The sequence below is a fragment of the Camelus bactrianus genome, chromosome 27 (genome assembly GCF_048773025.1).
Source record: "Camelus bactrianus isolate YW-2024 breed Bactrian camel chromosome 27, ASM4877302v1, whole genome shotgun sequence".
NCBI classification, from domain to species: domain Eukaryota; kingdom Metazoa; phylum Chordata; class Mammalia; order Artiodactyla; family Camelidae; genus Camelus; species Camelus bactrianus.
In genome coordinates, this window is record NC_133565.1 from 26,537,366 (window position 1) to 26,556,479 (window position 19,114).

The 19,114-nt window shown below is 42.1% G+C and overlaps 1 protein-coding gene across 4 annotated transcripts in view; it reads right to left on the minus strand.

Moving 5' to 3' along the window:
* Positions 1-14,501, minus strand: part of CRTC3 (CREB regulated transcription coactivator 3) — an 87,756-nt gene extending 73,255 nt beyond the window's left edge. For 2 of the 4 annotated variants that reach the window (XM_074354287.1, XM_074354286.1), the window contains exons 1-2: positions 14,188-14,501; positions 5,413-5,511 (exon numbers count right to left, since the gene is read on the minus strand). In XM_074354287.1, the coding sequence (XP_074210388.1) occupies positions 5,413-5,511; positions 14,188-14,319 (231 nt within the window). In that variant the 5' untranslated portion in view covers positions 14,320-14,501. Of the gene's footprint in view, positions 1-5,412; positions 5,512-14,187 lie in introns of those variants that run through there. The other 2 variants (XM_074354285.1, XM_074354288.1) reach the window with 2 other exon arrangements.
* Between the last annotated feature and the right edge of the window lie 4,613 nt (positions 14,502-19,114).

Consider the following 19,114-nt stretch of genomic DNA (forward strand, 5'->3'; position numbering starts at 1 on the left):
GGCTATTTTTCAGAGGGGATGAAAATGTTCTAAACTTCTATTATTATGATGGTTGCAAACCCTGTGAATATACTAAAAAACATTAACTCATTCCCTTTAAGTGGGTGAATTATATGACATGTAAATTACATCTTAATAAAATGCTTTAAACAAAGTATACAGAATAAATTTTATATATAATAATCCTGATTTGTTAACATCACTCTCCTTTATCTTTATGTTGTATATTGACTCAGCCATTAGAGTGAGTTTAAAACCTGCAATTGTGCTGTCACATTCTCGTTATACCAGTTTCTGCTTTTTGCAATTTGTTGCTGTGTTCTTTTATCACATACAACTCAAATAAAGTCATGACACTTATCAAATACATATACCAACCCCAAATGGTCTTTGTGAAAATTAAAAAATCTCTGTATAGTGAGCTGAATGCAGTGCTTGGCACACAGCACATACTCAATAAATGTGGGCTATTATTAGTTGTAGTATTTTGAGGTTAATATTGCTACTTATATTTTCCATTTGCTTGAATTTAACTGATATACCAGTTGCCAACCATTTTTTAAAGAATCTTATAAAAATTTTAAAGGAAATGCAGCAAAGGAAAGCCATTAAAATCGAATTAGGAGTCAAAGACTCGATTTTTAAGTTCTGCTTCTCTTACATACTTGCTGTGCAAACTCTGGGCCTCTCTAGACCCATGTGCATTGGTGGAAGGTCTCAGAAGAATCACCATTCTGGATCCGGCCATCCAGTCTTTGCTGCCTTGGAACAGGACTTTCTCCCTTTGGCCACCAAACTGTTCCCTAAATTAGTTAGAACTTGTAAACCCTCAGCTATAAACAAGATGATGCAATTTTGTTAAAACGTCGTAGTCAGAAATGTAAAAAGTGTGGTTAGTTTTTAGTGACATAATTTGAAAGGACCAGGTGGGTTAGGTGAAGGCTATGAAAGGCTACAACTGTACCCTGGTATCCCTATACAAAGAGATGCCCTCTGTCCCTCTCATGTGGCTGCCGACAATCAGGTGCCCTAGCTGTCACACAGGCTGGAACGCGCTAGAGAACAGTTAGCCGTCCCCTAACCAGAAGACACAGCCCTAGCCCTGAGAGGAGACGATAATGCCCACTTCCTCTCTCTGCTTTCAAAGCACATGTGCCAGGCCCTGCCTAGAAATAGGAGGGCTCTTACTCTAGCCACCCCTGACCGATGACCTGTCCCTTGCTAAGGATTACCAGAAGGCAGTCTGAAAAGCTTACTTTGGTTTACTTATCTGATAAGTTTGTGTTCTCTGAATAAAGGCCCAAGGGGTTAGAGGAAAGAATGTGCTTTTAGATTCTCCACTAGGATAGAAAATTGGTCTTTAACCAATATTAAATAGTGATTATGCATTAATAGTGCTATGCTCACCAACGAATGTATTAAAGATCAAGTCGAATAATAAATACGAAAACATTTTGTAAACTCCAAAATGATCTATAAACATGAAAGAGGATTGTGTTTAAATAATGATCAGCAACTTAACTTGAATCAAAATCTGTGCTTCTGTACCATATTCATGGATTAGAAGACTCAGTACTATTAAGATATCAGTTCTCCCCAACCTGATTACAGATTCAATGCAACCTCATTTAAAATCCCAGCAGGCCTTTTTGTAGAAGACAGTAAGCTGAGTCGACAATGTGGAGGAATTAGAACCCCCGTACACCGTTGGTAGGGATGTAAAATGGTGCAGCCACTGTAGGAAACAGAATGGGGGCTCCTCAAATAGAATTACCATATGATCCAGCAATCCCAATTCTGGGTATGTATCAAAAAGAACTGAAAGCAGGATTTCAAAGAGACATTTGCACACCCATGTTCATAGCAGCATTATTCACAATAGCCAAGAGATGGAAGTAACCCAAGTGCCCATCAGTGGATGAATGGATAAACAAAATGTGGCACTTATGTACAATGAAGTATTATTCAGCCTTAAACAGGAAGGATATCCTGTCACACGCTATAATATGGATGAGCCTTGAGGACATTATGCTAAGTGAAATAAGCCACTCACAAAAAGACAAGTATTGTGTGACTCCACTTACATGAGGTACCTAGAGGAGTCAAATTCATAGACACAGAAAGTAAAATAGTGGTTGCTAGGGGCTGGGGGAAGAGAAAATGGAGAGTTGTCGTTTAATGGGTATAGAATTTCAGTTTTATAAGATGAAAACGTTCAGGAGACTGGTTGCACAACAATGTGAATATACTTAACACTACTGAAATGTACACTTAAAATGGTTAAGGTGATAAATTTTATGTTGTGTTAATTTTACAATTAAAAAAACTGAAATACCAAGTGTTGGAGAGAGAGTGCAGATTCACTGGAACTCTCATAGACTGCTGGTGGGAATGCAAAATGATATATCCATTTTGTAAAACAGTTTGGCAGTCTCTTACAAAGCTAAATATACACTTACCACATGATCCAGAAGTTCTACTACCAGGTGTTTACACAAAAACTGAACGTGAATATCTTCATTCACAATTGCCAAAAGGTGGAAGCAATCCAAATGCTCATCAACTGATGAATGGATAAACAAATTAAAGTACCTCCATACAACGGAATACTACTCAGCAATGAAAAGAATGAACTACTGATAAATGCAGTGTACTGGATTGGATCATGTTCCCCCAAAAAGATATGTTCAAGTCCTAACCCCAAGTACCTATGAATGTGATTTTATTTGGGAAGATAATCTTTGCAGATGTGATGCAGCTACAAGCCAAGGGACACCAAGGACTGGCGGCAGCCAACAGAAGCTAGGAAGAGACGAAGAAGGATTCTTCCCTATAGTCTCCAGAGAGCGTGGCTCTACTAATACCCTGATTTCAGACTTCGAGCCCAGAACTGTGAGAGAATAAACTCCCTCTTGTCTTAGCCACCACTCAGTTTGTGGTGCTGTTAGGGGAGCCCTAGGAAACTCATCCATGCCACAGCAATGCATGATGATCAAATGCAGTATGCTAAGTGGAACAAGAACTCAAAAGACTACATACTTTTGATTCCATTTATAGGACACACTGGAAAAGGCAAAACTACAGATCAGTGGTTGCAGAGGCCGGAGGTAAGGGGTGAAAATAGACTACAAAGGGAATTTTGCGGGGATGATGAAACTGTTCTGTATCTTGATTGTGGTGGTAATTACACAACACAAAACTGTAAATCTAAAACAGGTAAACTGTACTTTATGTAAACTATACCTTAAAAACATTTATTAAAAAAAAAACCTATGCTTCTGGGATCCCCCCCCCTATTTTCTTTTCAGTTTGATGAGAATTCTGGGAAGGGGACTCCTACTGGCCTAGTCAGAGATAATGCAAGGATCAAAACAACAATAATAGTTATAGAGTATAACCTATTAAATGAATTAAGAAATCAAAAAACTTCATAGAGAGAAATAAATAAATGTACAAATTGAAAGTCTGATGAGAATCAGGATAAAGTATCTTCTCACAAAATATTTATTGATTACAAAGACTTTAGAGTGGAGAAGACAAACAGACACCACCTTAATTAAGTGATAAAAGTGAACATCATGAAAATGAAAAATCACCCACTTAGTGGGACTGTATAACAGCATCACTTCTGGCTATTCCTGCCAAAGATGCACAATCTAAACCATGAAGAAACATCAGACAAACCCCAATAGAGGGATATTCTACAAAATAACTGGTCTGTGATCTTCAGAAGTGGCAAGGTCACAAAAGTCAAAAGTAATTTTTTAATGTCAAAAATAAGATTGAAAAATTGTTCCAGACTGAAGGAGACTAAAGACAGCGTAGGTGTTCTCACCAGATCCTTTTGCTACAGAGGACAGTAATGGGACATGGGTGAAACCTGAAAGGGGTCTCAGGATCAAATGGTAATAAAGCATTGCTGTTAATTTTCCTGATTTTGTTGGCTCTATTTAGGTGATGTACAACAACGTCCTTGCTTGTAGGAAATACACGGTGAAGTATTTGGGGTTGACAGGGCAGGTCAGCAATCTATTCTCAAGAGGAAAAAACCAGTTATTTTTACTGTGCTTCCAACTTTTCTGTAAGTTTGTGATTGTCTCAAAGTTTAAAAAGTACCCAAAGAAAGACTCCTGGGAAGATCAATGGCTGTCACTTCATCCCAAAGAAAGGGACATGATAGTAAATTCTATATTCCTCTAAAGTTGACTAGTAAAGTACCACAAAATCGGGATCTCAAACAGCATATCCTGACAATGTTCTGTTTTCTGAAGCATGAAAGCCAGCATAAAGCAGAGATCTACTTTATTTGGATACTGAATGACCCAATAGGCCAAAATGTAAGATTGTTCGATCTACAGAGGTAGATGTCTAACATAGGCAGCATTATCCTAATTATTATATAGTAATTATTCTAATAAGCAGTATTATTCTAATTAGGCAGTGAGATTTCAGTGTCATTATATTAAAGACAAAATCCTAGAGTAATAAGGCACAAACATGTTCATACAGTACTTTTTCTAATCACTTTATGTTTAAGAGTTCCTATCAGCACTCTCAAATGGAAGTCTCCATTTAAATAATATTTTTATTTTACAGGACATCATCAAACAAGTGAACCAGATTTCACAACTAAGAAAGAAGACAGTAGTTTTAAAGTGAAGAGGCACCCAAATGAATAAAGGTACACTTCATCTTCAAGTTTGTATCTCAAATTTAACACCAGATCTTAAATTCTGTAATTAGAATGTCAGGCTTCTAATTTTTCAGAAAGTGTATATCTAAATTTAATTCAGATCTTGACAACCATTGTCACACACACAAAAAAACAAACAACCATTGTCTGAATCACCAATTCCACACTGTTTTTTTGAACTAGGCTCTTCAATAATATGAATAATTAAAGCATCCTATGATACTGCACTAATCTGAATGCAATACAATCTACGACTTAGATCTGCACTGTCCAGCGTGGTAGAAACTAGCCACATGAAGGTAGTGAAGCATGGCTGCTACCAGGTAAGATGTGCTTTAAGTGTGGATTTCAAAGACTTAGTACGAAAAAAAAAAAGAATGTGAGATATCTCATTAGGTTTTTTATACTGATTATATGTTGAAATATTAATATTTTGGACATATTGGGTCACATAATTATTTAAATTATTTATACGGTTTTAAAGTTAGTTACACCAGTCTCTTTTTCTTTAATGTGGCTACAGAAAAGTTCAGATTGTATGTGTGGCTCACATTATATTTCCAGTGGACAGTGCTGCCTTAGACCATTTGTGTAATAACACTATCTTAAGCTGAACTGTGTCTAAGCCCAGTTTAGCCTTTAAGATCTAATCTTTTCCAGGAAAATGTCTGCCTATCTTTTTTACACTCCACTCAGCTTGAAGGAAGTGTCTGACGTACCTGAAACTCCGAGGCACTGCTCCGCAGCTGGCTCACATTGGGTAAGGACCCTCCGTGGTACTGTGTAAGGCGCAGTTGCTGAAGCTTCTGAAATTGAACCTGGGGACAAAGAGATTTCAAGGCTGTTGAGAGAAGACAGCAAAGACGGAACAGAAGCATTGAAGTACAGTGTTTTCGTAGTGAGATGGTTCAAGAGTGAAAGTCTTTGTTTCAATTTCTTCTCTACTTAAAACCTTTACGCTTCCAGTGCTGTCTGGGTTTTGATTAGACTGTTTCTGGAATGAATATACCCATGTTCTAAATGTCCCAGCCATGACAGTGAGGCACTCTTGCACCATCTTTGAATGCACGTTTGCGTAGGTGAGCAGGCACAATCTTTAACAGCGATAAAAAGACTTCTTTAATAAAACTAAGCCACTGTCCATGACTCTAATACAGTGACTGCTTCCCTTCTCCATGCTCTTTTCCAGTCTCCATTTACATTTCTGTGTGATATCTGCATAGTGGTGATCAGAACATAGATCCAATCTTGCATGCTTACCTCATAAGTCTCTTCTATGATATTACATAATCATTTTAAATGGCTACATAACATTTCTCCTTCTGAATTATTTCCTTAGAACACGTTCCAAAGAGTGATTACTGGCCTCTGGGTTTGGGCCTTCTGATGGCTTCTCAATACACACTGCCAAAACGTTTTCCCAGAGGGTATACCAATGTATGTATGAGAAAACAGTTTCGCCAAAAACTCACTAACAATGGATGTTGTCATTAATTGGGATAAAGAAGAAGGCCAATTCAACAGGTATTAAATGGTATCCCACTGTTTTAATATGCTTTTCTTCTGTAAGTTCTTCCTTGCTTCATTTTTCAAAAGGCCGTAAACTGGTTACAGTTCTTGTAAACCCCAGAGTGGTCCAATTTAGTCTTTAAGAGTTCTGTTTCTAAAATAATAAATTACCTCTGTGGTTATATAACCCTTGGCACTTGTAATTCATGTAGGGAAGAAAGGACAGACGGGAACCCTGAGGCAGACTTTACCCTTTCATTACTCTCTGTCTTTGTCTAATAGTAATAAGAACTACTAGACATGAGCCCCTAAGGTGAGCTAGATGCTTTGCCCACTTTATCCCTGGCCCTCTCACCAGCCGAGGGAGACCACACGATCCTGCTTTTACAGACCTGCAGACCCAGACTTAGGGAAGCTCAGAGACTTGCCCAAGGTCACACAGCTAAAGGAGGCTGAGCTACAGCTGACTCGGAACCCACTTTCTTATTTCTGCCATGTCCCTTTTGTTCCATTTCTCCCTCTACGATCATACTATTTACAAGCTCAAAGAAAAGTGAAGTTTGGTTGATGAAAAGCATCGCTGAGCCTAGGAAGCTCTGTGATTTTGTTCTGTTTTTACATTTATTATGAAAACTTTCAAATACATTCAAAATAGAGATTAATATAATGAAACCCCATCTATTCATCTTCCAGCTCCAACAATGATTAACTTATGTCCAATCTTGATTCATCTTTACCCTCTCCACTACCCACAGCATTCCACTGAAAGAAATTCAGATTACTGTTCCATTTTTCAATATGCATCTCCAAAGATAAGGTCTTGTATATGTTTGGAAGTTTGAAAGGCATATAAAACCCTTTGGGTGCCTTAACTTCCTTATACCCACAGTATTTGATTTTTCAAACATACTGCACTGGGGAATGGTTATAATCTATTCATCAAAACCGAGATCTGAGAGTCAAATATGAGAAGAAGGCCATGGTGAGCCTTTCCCATCTGTCAGCTAAGTTATAAGTATAAATATCAGCTTTTGATCTTAACATTCTCAACCAGAAGCATTTGACTATCCTTGTCTTGGGATGAGCCAAGATGGGAGAGTAGAGAGACTCACAGCTCACCCTTTCCCACAAATACACCAACAATTACATCAACAAGCCCACTGAATTGCACAGAACACCTACTGAACTCTGGCAGAGTGTCTCTCACTTCAAAACACAGGAGGATTCTCATAAAATCCGATGAGTAAAAAGTTCACACTGTATAGCACAGGGAACTACATTCAATATCTTGTAGTAACTTATGGTGAAAAAGAATATGAAAACAAATATATGTAAGTTCATGTATGACTGCAGCATTGTGCTGTACACCAGAAACTGACATGACATTGTAAACTGACTATACTTCAATAAAAATATATATACAAAAAAAAAAAAAAAACAAAGATAAGGTCTTACATACATTTGGAAGTTTGAAAGGCATATAAAACCCTTTGACTGCCTTAACTTCCTTACACCCACTGTACTTAATTTCTCAAACATACTGTACTGGGAAACAGTTATAATCTATTCATCAAAACCCAGATCTGAGAGTCAAATATGAGAAGAAGGCCATGGTGAGACTTTCTCACCTATCAGCTAAGTTATAAGTACAAAGATCAGCTTTTGATCTTAACATTCTCAACCAGAAGCACTGGACTATCTACCTTTGCAATTCTCTAGACAAAATTCTCAGCCCCCTTGATCTAAAGCCTTTTAACTGTGTGTCAGGTACTGTGCCAGGCACTGGCTTATTGAAATAAATATGTGCCAAAGTTCCTACCTTCAGGGAGTTCTCACAAAGGCTTCAGTTCTTACCCAAGAGCCTTGACGCTTCAAACAAGCTCAGTTCTAAATCTAGCTAGAGACCTGCCTTCAACTGAGCTTGAGGTCTCCCAGATCTGCTCTCCCTTCCAAAGTGCCTGTTTCCAGAGCCTTCAGAGACTGCTGCCCTAGGGTAAAAAGAGCACTGGATTTGGAATGTGGATACCTGATTTTGTAACCTGGATCGCCCGTGTAGGTGGGCAAATTATTCTGCTGTCTACTTCACAAAGATAATGTGAGGATTAAAACAGAGAACAGACATGACAGTGGCATGTAAACTATAAGGGTCTGGACAACTTCTCAAAATATTATCATTATTGCTGATATCCTCAACTACCTCTTAAACCCTTGAGTAATTTGGACAATTTCCTCTTTGAAATTTAGAACCACTGAGCTAGAAAGAAACTGAGTCATGCTTACCGATGAGGAAAATGAGGACCAAAGAATGATTAGTCTGAAGCAGAGGTCACGAACTGGCAGGCCGTAAGCCATGTTTAGCCTGGAGAGTTCTGTCTGACCCACATGGTACTGACCTACTCAATGTTTTAAATTTTAAAATTGCAAAACTGCATAAAAATCTGGATTTCCATCTTTTCTTGATTGAAAGATCAGACAAACACGGAACCCATATTCGCGCAAGGCAACAACGCATGGAGCTGAGAAGTGGCTGCCCCTTAGACAGGGCTGGGGATCTCCTGTTTGCCCAAGTCCTCGCCGTACCCTGTTATTCCTCCAGCCTGAGATCAGCTACTGTGTATCATCTCATTCCTGGCCCCGCCACTCATTTTCCTTACCTGCCTCACCCTGGGCCTTGAGTTAGCAACCGTTGGCCAACAGTCACACGCTTTGGTGGACTTTCCTTCAATACCTACATGAAATGATACCTAAGCCTCAGTAATTCCTTTTTGAAGATGTCTTGTAATAGTCAACACAACCCCAAACAAAATCCCAGCAGGCCTTTTCACAGAAATTGACAGGATAATTCTGAAATGCATGGATGTGCGAACGATCTAGAGTAGCCAAGGCAATTTTTGAAAAGAGCAAAGATGGAAGAATTAAATTATGGTCTTTCAAGACTTACAATAAAGCTATCGTAATTCAGGCAGTGTGCTATTGTTTAAAAAGAGAGAGATGTACAAATTGATAGAACAGGGAGGGTCCAAAAATAGACCCACACATACATGGCCAACTGATTTTTGACAAGAGTGTTGCAGCAATTCAATGTGGAAAGAAAAGTGTTTTCAACAAATACTCCTGGTACAATCTGATATGGGAAATGGGGGGAAGAAAAGCATTTGATCATACATTCAGTGTGACAACCATAATCAAACACCAGCTCTGCCACTTACCAACAATGCAAACTTATGTCTCAAGTCTCGGTTTGCTCTTCTACAAAATGAGGGGGATTCTAGATACCTACTTCATAGGGTTATCGTGAGAACTACATGAGATAATGAATGTAAAGTGATCAGCACAGTGCCTGGCAAAGAGATAACACTCAATATTCAGTCTCCTCTCTCTATTCCTCTCTCAGAGACCTCACTACTCCATAGCATATCTAATGTTTGTTTTAATATAAAAGTATTGGTTCTTCCCAAATATTCAAGCTAAATCAACATGCCAGGTTAATATGCTATTTATCCTGTGGTTTCTCAACACAAATTGTCCATCAAAGCCAAGCTTCTTGACAAGTTCCCAATTCTGTCCCCATTTCCTCCACTCAGTTCTCAATGCCTCACAACCTCCCTTCCACCCAGCACCCTGGGAACGCAGTGGCTCTCAGCAAGGTTAGCAACCACCTCCCCCTGACTAGACCAAAGGACCGGTCCTTATCGCATCAGACCAAGTCAGCAGCATGAGGCTCAGCTGGTCCACATTCCCTCCTCTGAACAATAATCCTCCTGGCTTTTCTCCTACCTCTCTGGTTGCTCTTTGGTCTTCTTTGCTGGCTCCTCCTCCCCTACCTCCCCTTTAGGGCTTCTACTAGGCCCTCTGCACGTTTCATTCACAAATTCAAAAGCAGAAATCACAAATTCAAAAGCCTACGGGTGCCAAGTATGGAAGGCAAGTAAGTGAAGCGGGCTAGAATCACAGTGTGGAAACCATAGGGAGCGATGGGACTGTGGCAAACTGAAGAACACAAGTGCCCCATCTAATGGGGGCAGCCACCATTCAGCTCCAGGCAATGCTGCCGTGCAGAAAGGTAGCGGAAGTGTTATTAGATGATCTCATTTTTCAGAAGAAGCCAGAGTCCAGATTTTAATGTAAAATCTCAGAATTTGTTGTTGGCCCTCACTTAAAAAAAAAAAGTGGTGGCAACGCTCCAAAAAAAAAAATACATCTGAGGGCCAAATTAAAATTTAGGCCCCCAACTTGTAAGATCTGTTCTAGAAATTCTTCCTAGGCAGCTGAATCTATTGCTGCAGCTTCACACCAAAGATTCCCACACTCATCTCACTAGGCTAGACTTCCACCCTGAGCTTCAGAACCATGCAAACCACCATCTGCCGGCCCATCTCTACCTAAATGCCTCAGAGGCACCTCACCCTCAGCATCTCCTGCCAGTGAGTTTGCTCTCACCTTCCTCCTGCCAGTGCTCCCTCTCTTAATGGAGACATGGCTCAAGTCTGAAAGCTGGGGATCATCCTCGGGTCCTCCCTCCTCCTCACCTCCCCGGTCATTCACCAAGTCTGGTCCTTTCTACCTCCTAAGTATCAATCTCTCCATCTCTCTGCCTCCCTGTTGCTACCATCCTTGTCAAGGCCATCATCACATCTCCTAGACTTCAGAAGATTTCTCTGCTACCTCCTCTTCTGATCTAGCAGACATTCTGGAGCTAGCCACATCCTTTTAAAATGCAAATCCCCCCTGGTTCAACCCCTTCAATGATTTTCCATTGTCCTTAGGATCAAGTCCCAAATCCTGTCTCCATGGTCTGATCCCCGTCAACGCCTCATCTCAAACTACTCTCCTCATCCCCTTGCTGAACCTCCATTCCCTGTGCCTAAAACATTCTCCCACCCTCAACACACAAGCATATACCCTCAAATGCCTTCCCCACTCCCACTAATTCCTTAGGCCACAAGAGGTGAGGACTCCCTATCATGCACTCCTGAGCTCCATCGGTTTCCCCTCTTGTAATATTCATCAAAATGTGTCCTTACTTGTCAAGTGAATGTCTTCCCCATGAAACCCTAAAATCTGTGAGGAAACACTATTATATCCCCAGTATCCATCCTAACCACACCCCGCCCACACACACACAGAAACTCAAAAAGTATTTGCTAAACAAATTAATGAGATCTTTGAAGCAAGGCATCATGTCTTCACCTCCCCCCACCACACCCCTACCCTCCACCCCACACTGGGCACTCAAGTACTGATAAATTAATGAATGAACAAAGGAACAGTCTCTTTCCAGGCATATCTGCCTCCACTTTCTTCCCTCTCCTTATCATCCCAGGTACCACCACTGAACTAATCCTCCTAGCATTCTCTTCTCAGAATTTTTTCACTGCTTCCTGATAAGGCTGAACCCCTAAAGCTAGAGTGAAAAATTCTCCATAATCTGGTCCATCCCACCTACTAAACAAATAGGATTTAACTTTAACTCTGAAGGATTGGCTCTGATTATGTAGAAAAAGACCTGGCACACAGACTCAGAAACGAAAGAGTATCTAGAGTGATTAGTGATGTCTGTCCCCTCCAGAAGCGTGTCTGCCATGGGCTGGTAACAGAAAGTCAGTTTATCTGTCATCCAATTACCAATAATGAACTGGATAGATTCTTCTCCATCTGGGATCCTTGGACCCTTGGAGGTTCACAGACATATGCTTGGGGATCTAAGAGTTCTCTATAAGAAGTGTTTCAGTTTTGTGATTTCATTACAAAAATTACCCTTAAAATTTTAAGTGAGCAAACACTACTAGGCAAATTCAGTGTTATCATTTGCCTTTGTGTTATTGAACACAGTGGAACCAAGCAGTATTTATTATTTTACTTGCAACTGATAGAGGGGGAAAGAATACAAGCAGAATTAATATGTAAATGATGCCCTATATAAAGTGAAGAATAAAATGACACCATAATTTTAAAGTAATTAGAAAAGAGAAAAGTAGTGATCAGATTGAGTTACAATATGGGGCACAGTTGATCAGGCTTGCTAAACTCCAGAATCTCAGCTACAGGGTTTAGCACTAGATTCACACTGAGAGCCTCAATTCAGTTCAGCAAAATAGCACTTTTTACCTTAAACTAATGTCCAGTTGAATTTACTGCTTTTGTAACTTTAAATTTATTTGGTACATGTGTTTTAGTTTATGGTGGTATCACGGCTAGAAACAAAGGACTTTAATATACAAGTTTATGTTTGAACATATTTGGGTAACATAATCAAACTCATTTAAGTGAACACAGGATCTGTGAAAATGTTTTGCCTTTAAAAGAGTCCGTACATCCCTTATGGCCTCATTTGTCCAGGACATTTTAAAGGGGATTCATGAACTGGGTGAGAGATCAGATTAACTCTAGATATACAGACACAGAGAGTGCATGTATTTGTACATACACAATTTATGCACTTAAAACAACACAAAACAACACAGGCCCCAGCATTAATACTCAACTTTCAGCCAGTCATTCTCCTCAATGTGCTGTGAGCTTGCCATGCTCATCCTCCAATCTAACAGAGGTCACAGACGTAAATGCCTGAGGACACCAGGAGGGTTAACTAAGAGTGAAGCCAGTAGGGTGATGAGAAAAAAATTGCCTGAAATCTTCAGTTGTCTCTCTGTATTTTTCTCAGCATGATAGAAATGAAAGTATAAGAAATATTTTGATTTTCCCTTAACTTAGCTAAAAGAAAACAGCATCAAAAATATGCCAAATGGCAAGTGAACCTAGCCTAAGCAGTGGGAGGTCATGACAGGGTGTGGTGTGAACTAGAGAATTCGAGCTCCATTTGAGGGGGCCACCACCACCTAGCTCCAGACAGTGGCTGTCATATAGGAAATCAGGATGAGAGTTATCAGGTCCCCCAATTTTAATGTCCATAAATATAAATATAAATATATATTTAAAATAGAATTTTGGGGTTTATATTAAAATCTCCAATTTTGATTTCTATGAAAGTTTCCCAGCTCTGGCAAGATACGTTTTCCCAAACACTGCTGGACAAAACAATAACGCGTCTGCAGCTCAGTGAACCAGGGACCACTAGTTTGCAACTCTGCTCTCAGCCCTCCTTCAGGCTGCCCACCCTACTTCTGCCCCAGCCATCTGTATCTCCTCCCCAATCCTCCTGAGGGTCCTTCAAGGTCAGTATTCAGGATCCTCAAGGCCTGCCGGGCTCACGCTGATCCTCCGTCTCGGCAGCCCTGAGCGGACACTCCTGTTGGCTCTCCATCCTCCACTGCCTCACTCGACAGTTACCTAACTTCGCCGGGTGTTTGTCCCGGCTCACGCCTTACTCATTCCTCCTGGACCCTCCTCAGTTACCAGCAGCGCCGTGCACCTTGCCAGTTCTCATGAAATAGCCAGGGCTGAACTCAGTACACCGGACCGATAAAGCACCTCCAAGGAGTGAAAGTAGCAAAGCCCCACACCCGACCTGGAAGCACATCACGGTACCCAGACAGACCCCAAACCAGCGCGGCGGGCCCTGGATTTACTGGTGCGCGGCGCTCTCCCGAAGGAGCGGGCGGGACCCTCCGGCCCTCCACGCCGAGCAGTCCAGGAGGACTCGCGGATGCTGGATGTTCGCAGCAGTGAGAAGCCGCACGGCCCGCCCCCGAGCTGTTTGTGATTTCCTCTCGGGGCTCCCTCCGGTCACCCTCCCCGTTAGGCCGCCCTCACTCGGTGGCCCGCCTTCCCGGGCTTGGCCCTTTCCCATCTCCCCGCACACCCGGCCCCGCGACCCTCCCACCTCTGCGGCGACTGCCAAAGGGCAGCGGGTGTCGGAAGGCGGGGAAGCCCCGAGGCCGCGGCCGCGCCGGCCCCGCTCCCTGGCCCCGCTCCCCGGGCGCGGCCCCCGCCCGGCCCCGCCGTCGCCTCAGCCCCGCGACCTCTCACCCGCCGCGCGGGGCCCGCCCGCGGCCGCCCCGCCCGTGCCGGCCCCGGGGCCTCACCCGCGACAGGGTGAGGTCGGTCATAAGCTGCTCGAAGGCCCGCGTCTCCTCGGCCTGCCGCTGCGTGTGCAGCGCGATCTTCTCACTGAACTTCCGCGGGTTGGCGCTGCCGGAGCCCGGCGAGGCGGCCATGGCGCGGGCCCGGCGCCGGCAGGAGGGGGAGACGGCGGGCGCGGGGCCTGCACCTCGGCCCACCCGTCCGTCCGCAGGCCGCCCCGGCCGCCGCCCGAAGCCCGTCCTCCGGCGCGACCCGGCAGAGGAGCCGCCGCGGCCCCACCGCCAGCGAGCGGCCGGGAGCGCGCCGAGGTCCGCCCCCGCGCGCCCGGCCCCGCCCTCGGCGCGGCCCGCCCGCCGCCCGTCGCCCGCCGCCCGGCCCCGACCCGGCCCCGCGCCCGCCGCGGGAGGGCTCTCCCCGGCGTCCCGAGCCTGGCTCAGCACCGCCGCGCAGACACCGAGGAAACCCCCGTCGGCAGAGCAAAACGGGTCCGACGTGAGGGAGCAGCTAGGGTACCATTTTACTGAAACGCTCCAATGTAGGGATACCCTGGCCTCAGCATTTACGTTACAATTTTAGAACAGAGTTTCAACACCCTTCTCGCCCATCTTCCCCCAGTTAGGATGATTTCCTTAAGGTGGTGAAAAAGGGGCGACCTGCGCTTGAGCAACCCTCTCCCTCAGTTCCCACACTGTGGAACCTAACGTCTGCCTTCCCTCCTCCGACTCGCAGCCCGCTTCCTCCCTCGATTTGTGTCTCTGACAGCCTGCTCAGGCCCACCCAAGAAAAAAGTTACTAAATCTGGATCTCAGTTTTTAAAACTATCTCCCGAGTTGCACGAACTGGAGACACCGTCCCCTCCCGGGTGCACCCTCTTGGGTCCTCAGCCCCAGCCCCTTTTTCTGGCTCTTTCCGAGCATCCCTGTGGCCTCGGCAAAGTCCAGCTCCAACCAGTGTATAATCCCTTGTCAGCCTCAACCGTATCCCTCCCTCTCCTGCAGCCCAGAAGCTCCTCTCCGTATAAACGTTTGCTCTGATGTGCATAAAGATGTCCTGGAAAGTTTTGAGCGCATGTCTGTGTTTTGTAAATTAGGAAATACTAGGGTCACGCAGAAGAGTGTAGAAAATGATACTAATACCCACTGCCTCCACTATCCAGATTAAATGGGTCAACATTTTGCTTTATTTACTTGATATTTATTAAAGAAATATAAAATTAGACAGAACTAGAATCCCACCCTTGTTCTTTCTCCTTCCTCCCTAGAGATTGTCACTGGGCTCCAGTCAGTACATATCTTCCTCATCCATGTTTTTACACTTTTATTACATATGATGTATGGATCTACCAACTGCATATGGAATACTAAACTTTGGTCTTAAATTTTACAAAAAATGGCATCATGCTGAATAATCTTGTGCAACTTTTTTTCATTGACCATTGTTTCTGAGATTCATATGTATAGTATTTCATTGTTTCTTTTAATGTGTCTTACAGATTTTTGGGGGGAAGTTTAATATGAGAACATATCTCTATTAGCTAGAGGTTAGCTTGTTTTATTATCATAATTAGATTTATTTCTTCTGTTGTATTTTGTGCTATTTTCCATGCTTTTTCTTTATATTTTATTTTCTGTTTTCCTGTTGTATTGTCTGGATTCAATTTCAGAGAACAGAATTCATTCTACATAGTTTAAGTTCAAAAGGATTTACTATAGGGTAGAAAGTGGCTGAAGGACTTACTTGGAGGGCTGAGGAAGCTGACTCCACGTTGAACATTCAGGAATGACCTTGAGAGCCATGCTGCAGAACCAGGCCACCAAAAGAGCCACTGCCTCTTCTAAAATCTGGAAACCACCTACTAAATTGGAACGTTGTCCCTATACTTGCCACCTCCTTTTTTTTTTAATGATTTATTTATTTTCTTTCCATTTTATCTCTCTTTTTTCTTTTTGGTGAGGGGGAGGTATTAGGTTTATTTATTCATTCATTTATTTTTAACAGAGGTACTGGGATTGGACCCAGGACCTCGTGCACTGTACCACTGAGCTAGACCCTTCCCCCTATACTTGCCACCTCCTGAACCATATAGCTATTGCCATGCTAACAAGCCATTGTAGAAAAACTGGACACTTCTACAACAGTCCTCGCCAATAGAAACAGCACATACACAGGCTCCTCTTCGCTTCTACCTTACAAATCAAATAAGAGAGCAAATTTGATTGGAAGAGCCAACATTCCATTCAGAATCCTAGCTGTAATAACATCTCGGAAATGTAGTTGTAACCTTTCAGCTTCTGAAATATAGGAAGGCACAATCGGACCCTGGAGTGGGTGCTAGGTTAAATCTTCCATTTTCATTTACCAGTTCACCTATGTAGGTATCTATCATATCTGCATCCAATTGCATCAAATGGCTGTTTTTTATTTCCATATTTCTATCTAATTTGGAAGATAATCATTCTACTTCTGTTCTTATTATGATTAATTTAATCATTTCAACTTAACTTTTTGGTCAAATAAGTATATGTAATTTGCTTAACAATAGTTTTACAAGGCCTACATTTTTAAAAAGAAGTAATTCCCAATTCCCACTGTAAATAAGTTTTTCCTGCTGATTTATGATTATTTTTCAATTTTAGATATTAGCTTCATTTTCTATTATGGGAAAGGATGATTTGGCTCTTTTGTGCCCCCAGTAAAAAATATGATTTTCCTTACTTCTATTCTTACAGTGTAGTTTTATCATCATTTTTGATAAGTCAATATTGTCTACCAAGTGTACTATAGTTCCATTTTTATACAATTTTTTTGCATTAAAAATTGCCTTTGTGTTTTATTTGCTTAGGTTTCTCTCAGCTCGTGATAAATTCTTTCCCAAGCTCTGATTTATAATATTTGGATTTTCTGCCCTGTCCCTCTCCTCTGCTGGTGCGTCTGGTCTTCTTTCTCAGGTTCCCTGAACTGTGAAAGACATTACTGAGCTGATGAATGATCAGTTTTAGGGGGAACGTCTGTCCTAGAGCACTTTGCCATCCTGCTGCAGCCTGGACTGCTAGTGGCTGGCTCCCCTCCCCATCGTCCTGGGGGCTCCCTTCATCTCCCGTCTTCTGACCTCTGCTTCCTGCATCCTAAGTGGTCCTCTTGCTTTGTGTCCTCCTTCATTTTAGTGGAGGACATTCTCCAATAGTTTCCTGAGAAAGAAAAAGTACATAAAAGGTCAAATCCTTGAACTTTGTGTCTAAGCAGATGTTTTTATTTTTCCTTCAGACTTGATCGATAGTTTAGCTAAGAATAGTCGTCTTCTTTGTTGGAAATCCTTTCCACTTAGTTCTTTGAATCATTGCTTCAGTTTTCCCACATTCCGTGTTGCTATTGGGAAGGCCACTCACATTCTGTTTCCCTTTCCTTTGTAGGTGACCTGGTTTTTTGAGGGCTATTAATGTTTATTTATTGTTCCCCCCCCCCCCCATTCTCTGATGGCTTAGTGTTCTGATCTTTTATGATGACGTGCCTTGCTGTGGGGCTTTTTTTGTCGTCCATTGCTCTGGCATTAGGCATGTGTGTGGAAACTGGATATTCATGTCCTTCAGTTCTGGGAAGTTGTCTTATCTTTTTGATAATTTTCGCCTCTTTATTTTCTTTGTTATTTCTTTCTGGAAATTCTGTTTGTCAGTTAATGGGTTTCCTAGATTGCGTGTCTAATTTTCTCATCTTTTCTCTCCTATTTTCTATTGCTTTGTCTTTTGTTGTTGGGAATCCACACCCACTGAAATGTGACCTTTGTCTAAGTCAAGGGTTGGTAAACTTTTTCCTGTAAAGGGCCAGATAGTAAACATTCTAGGTTTTGCAGGCTGTCTGGTCTTGTCTCCTTGTGACGACTCACCTTTGCCATTGTATCATGAAAGCAGCCAGAGATAACACATAAATAAATGGACGTGGCTGAATTCTAATAAAACCTTACTTACAAGAGTAGTCAGTGGGACAGATTTGGCCCTTTGACTATAGTTTGCTGACACCTGGTCTAAGTTGCTCTCATACCTTTTCATTCTTCATAAAGATTGTAAGAGATTTGCTCATTATCTGTGAGTATCAATTATTTTCAGGTCAAACTCAGAATTTTGAGTACTTTTCTTGCCTTCTGGTCCCTTTTGTTGCTGTCACTCTTAGCTTAATTTCTATTCCATTGTAGATAATCTGTCTCCTCTTCTTGGTTACTTTGCAGTTTTGCTACAACATGTCAAAATACGGATTTTGTTTGGTTTCATTTATCTTGTTTGGAACTCAGTTATTTCAATCTGAAGATATATATCACTTAGGATTAGATTAAGCTAGAACAGAAAACTTCCTAAAAAGTAACCTTAAACAATAAGAAAGTTTATTTCTCTCTTCTGCAAAAGTCAAGGTAGTATCTTATCGTCCTGCCGTTCACACGCTAAACTTCATGATGCAAGATGGTAGCATGTACATTCTAAGCAGCAGTATGTAGAAGAAAGGGAGAAGGGCACACGCATTCTGTCTCTTAAGGAAGGTTTTCAGAAGCTGCTACATGAACTTCCTTCTATGTGCACCCCATTGAATGAAACCTCATTACACAGCCACACCTGGATACAAGGCAGACATGTGCCCAACCACAAATCAAGATTCTATTACCATAGAACAGTGTTCTAAAATTTTAGCATCCACCAGAATCTCTAGGGAGCTCATTAAAACAAATTGCTGAGCATCTTCTGAGCTCTGAAACCTCTGAGTTTCTGACTCAGTAGGTCTTGGCTGGTGCAGAGAATTTGCATTTTTAACAAGTTCTCAGGTGATGCTGATGCTGTCTGCTCTGGGACCTCACTTTGAGGACCATTACTTTTAGATGCCAGGAGAGTAGATACTAGAGAACAACTGGAAAACTCTGCTACGTGTCTTTCAAATGTTCTAGAAATT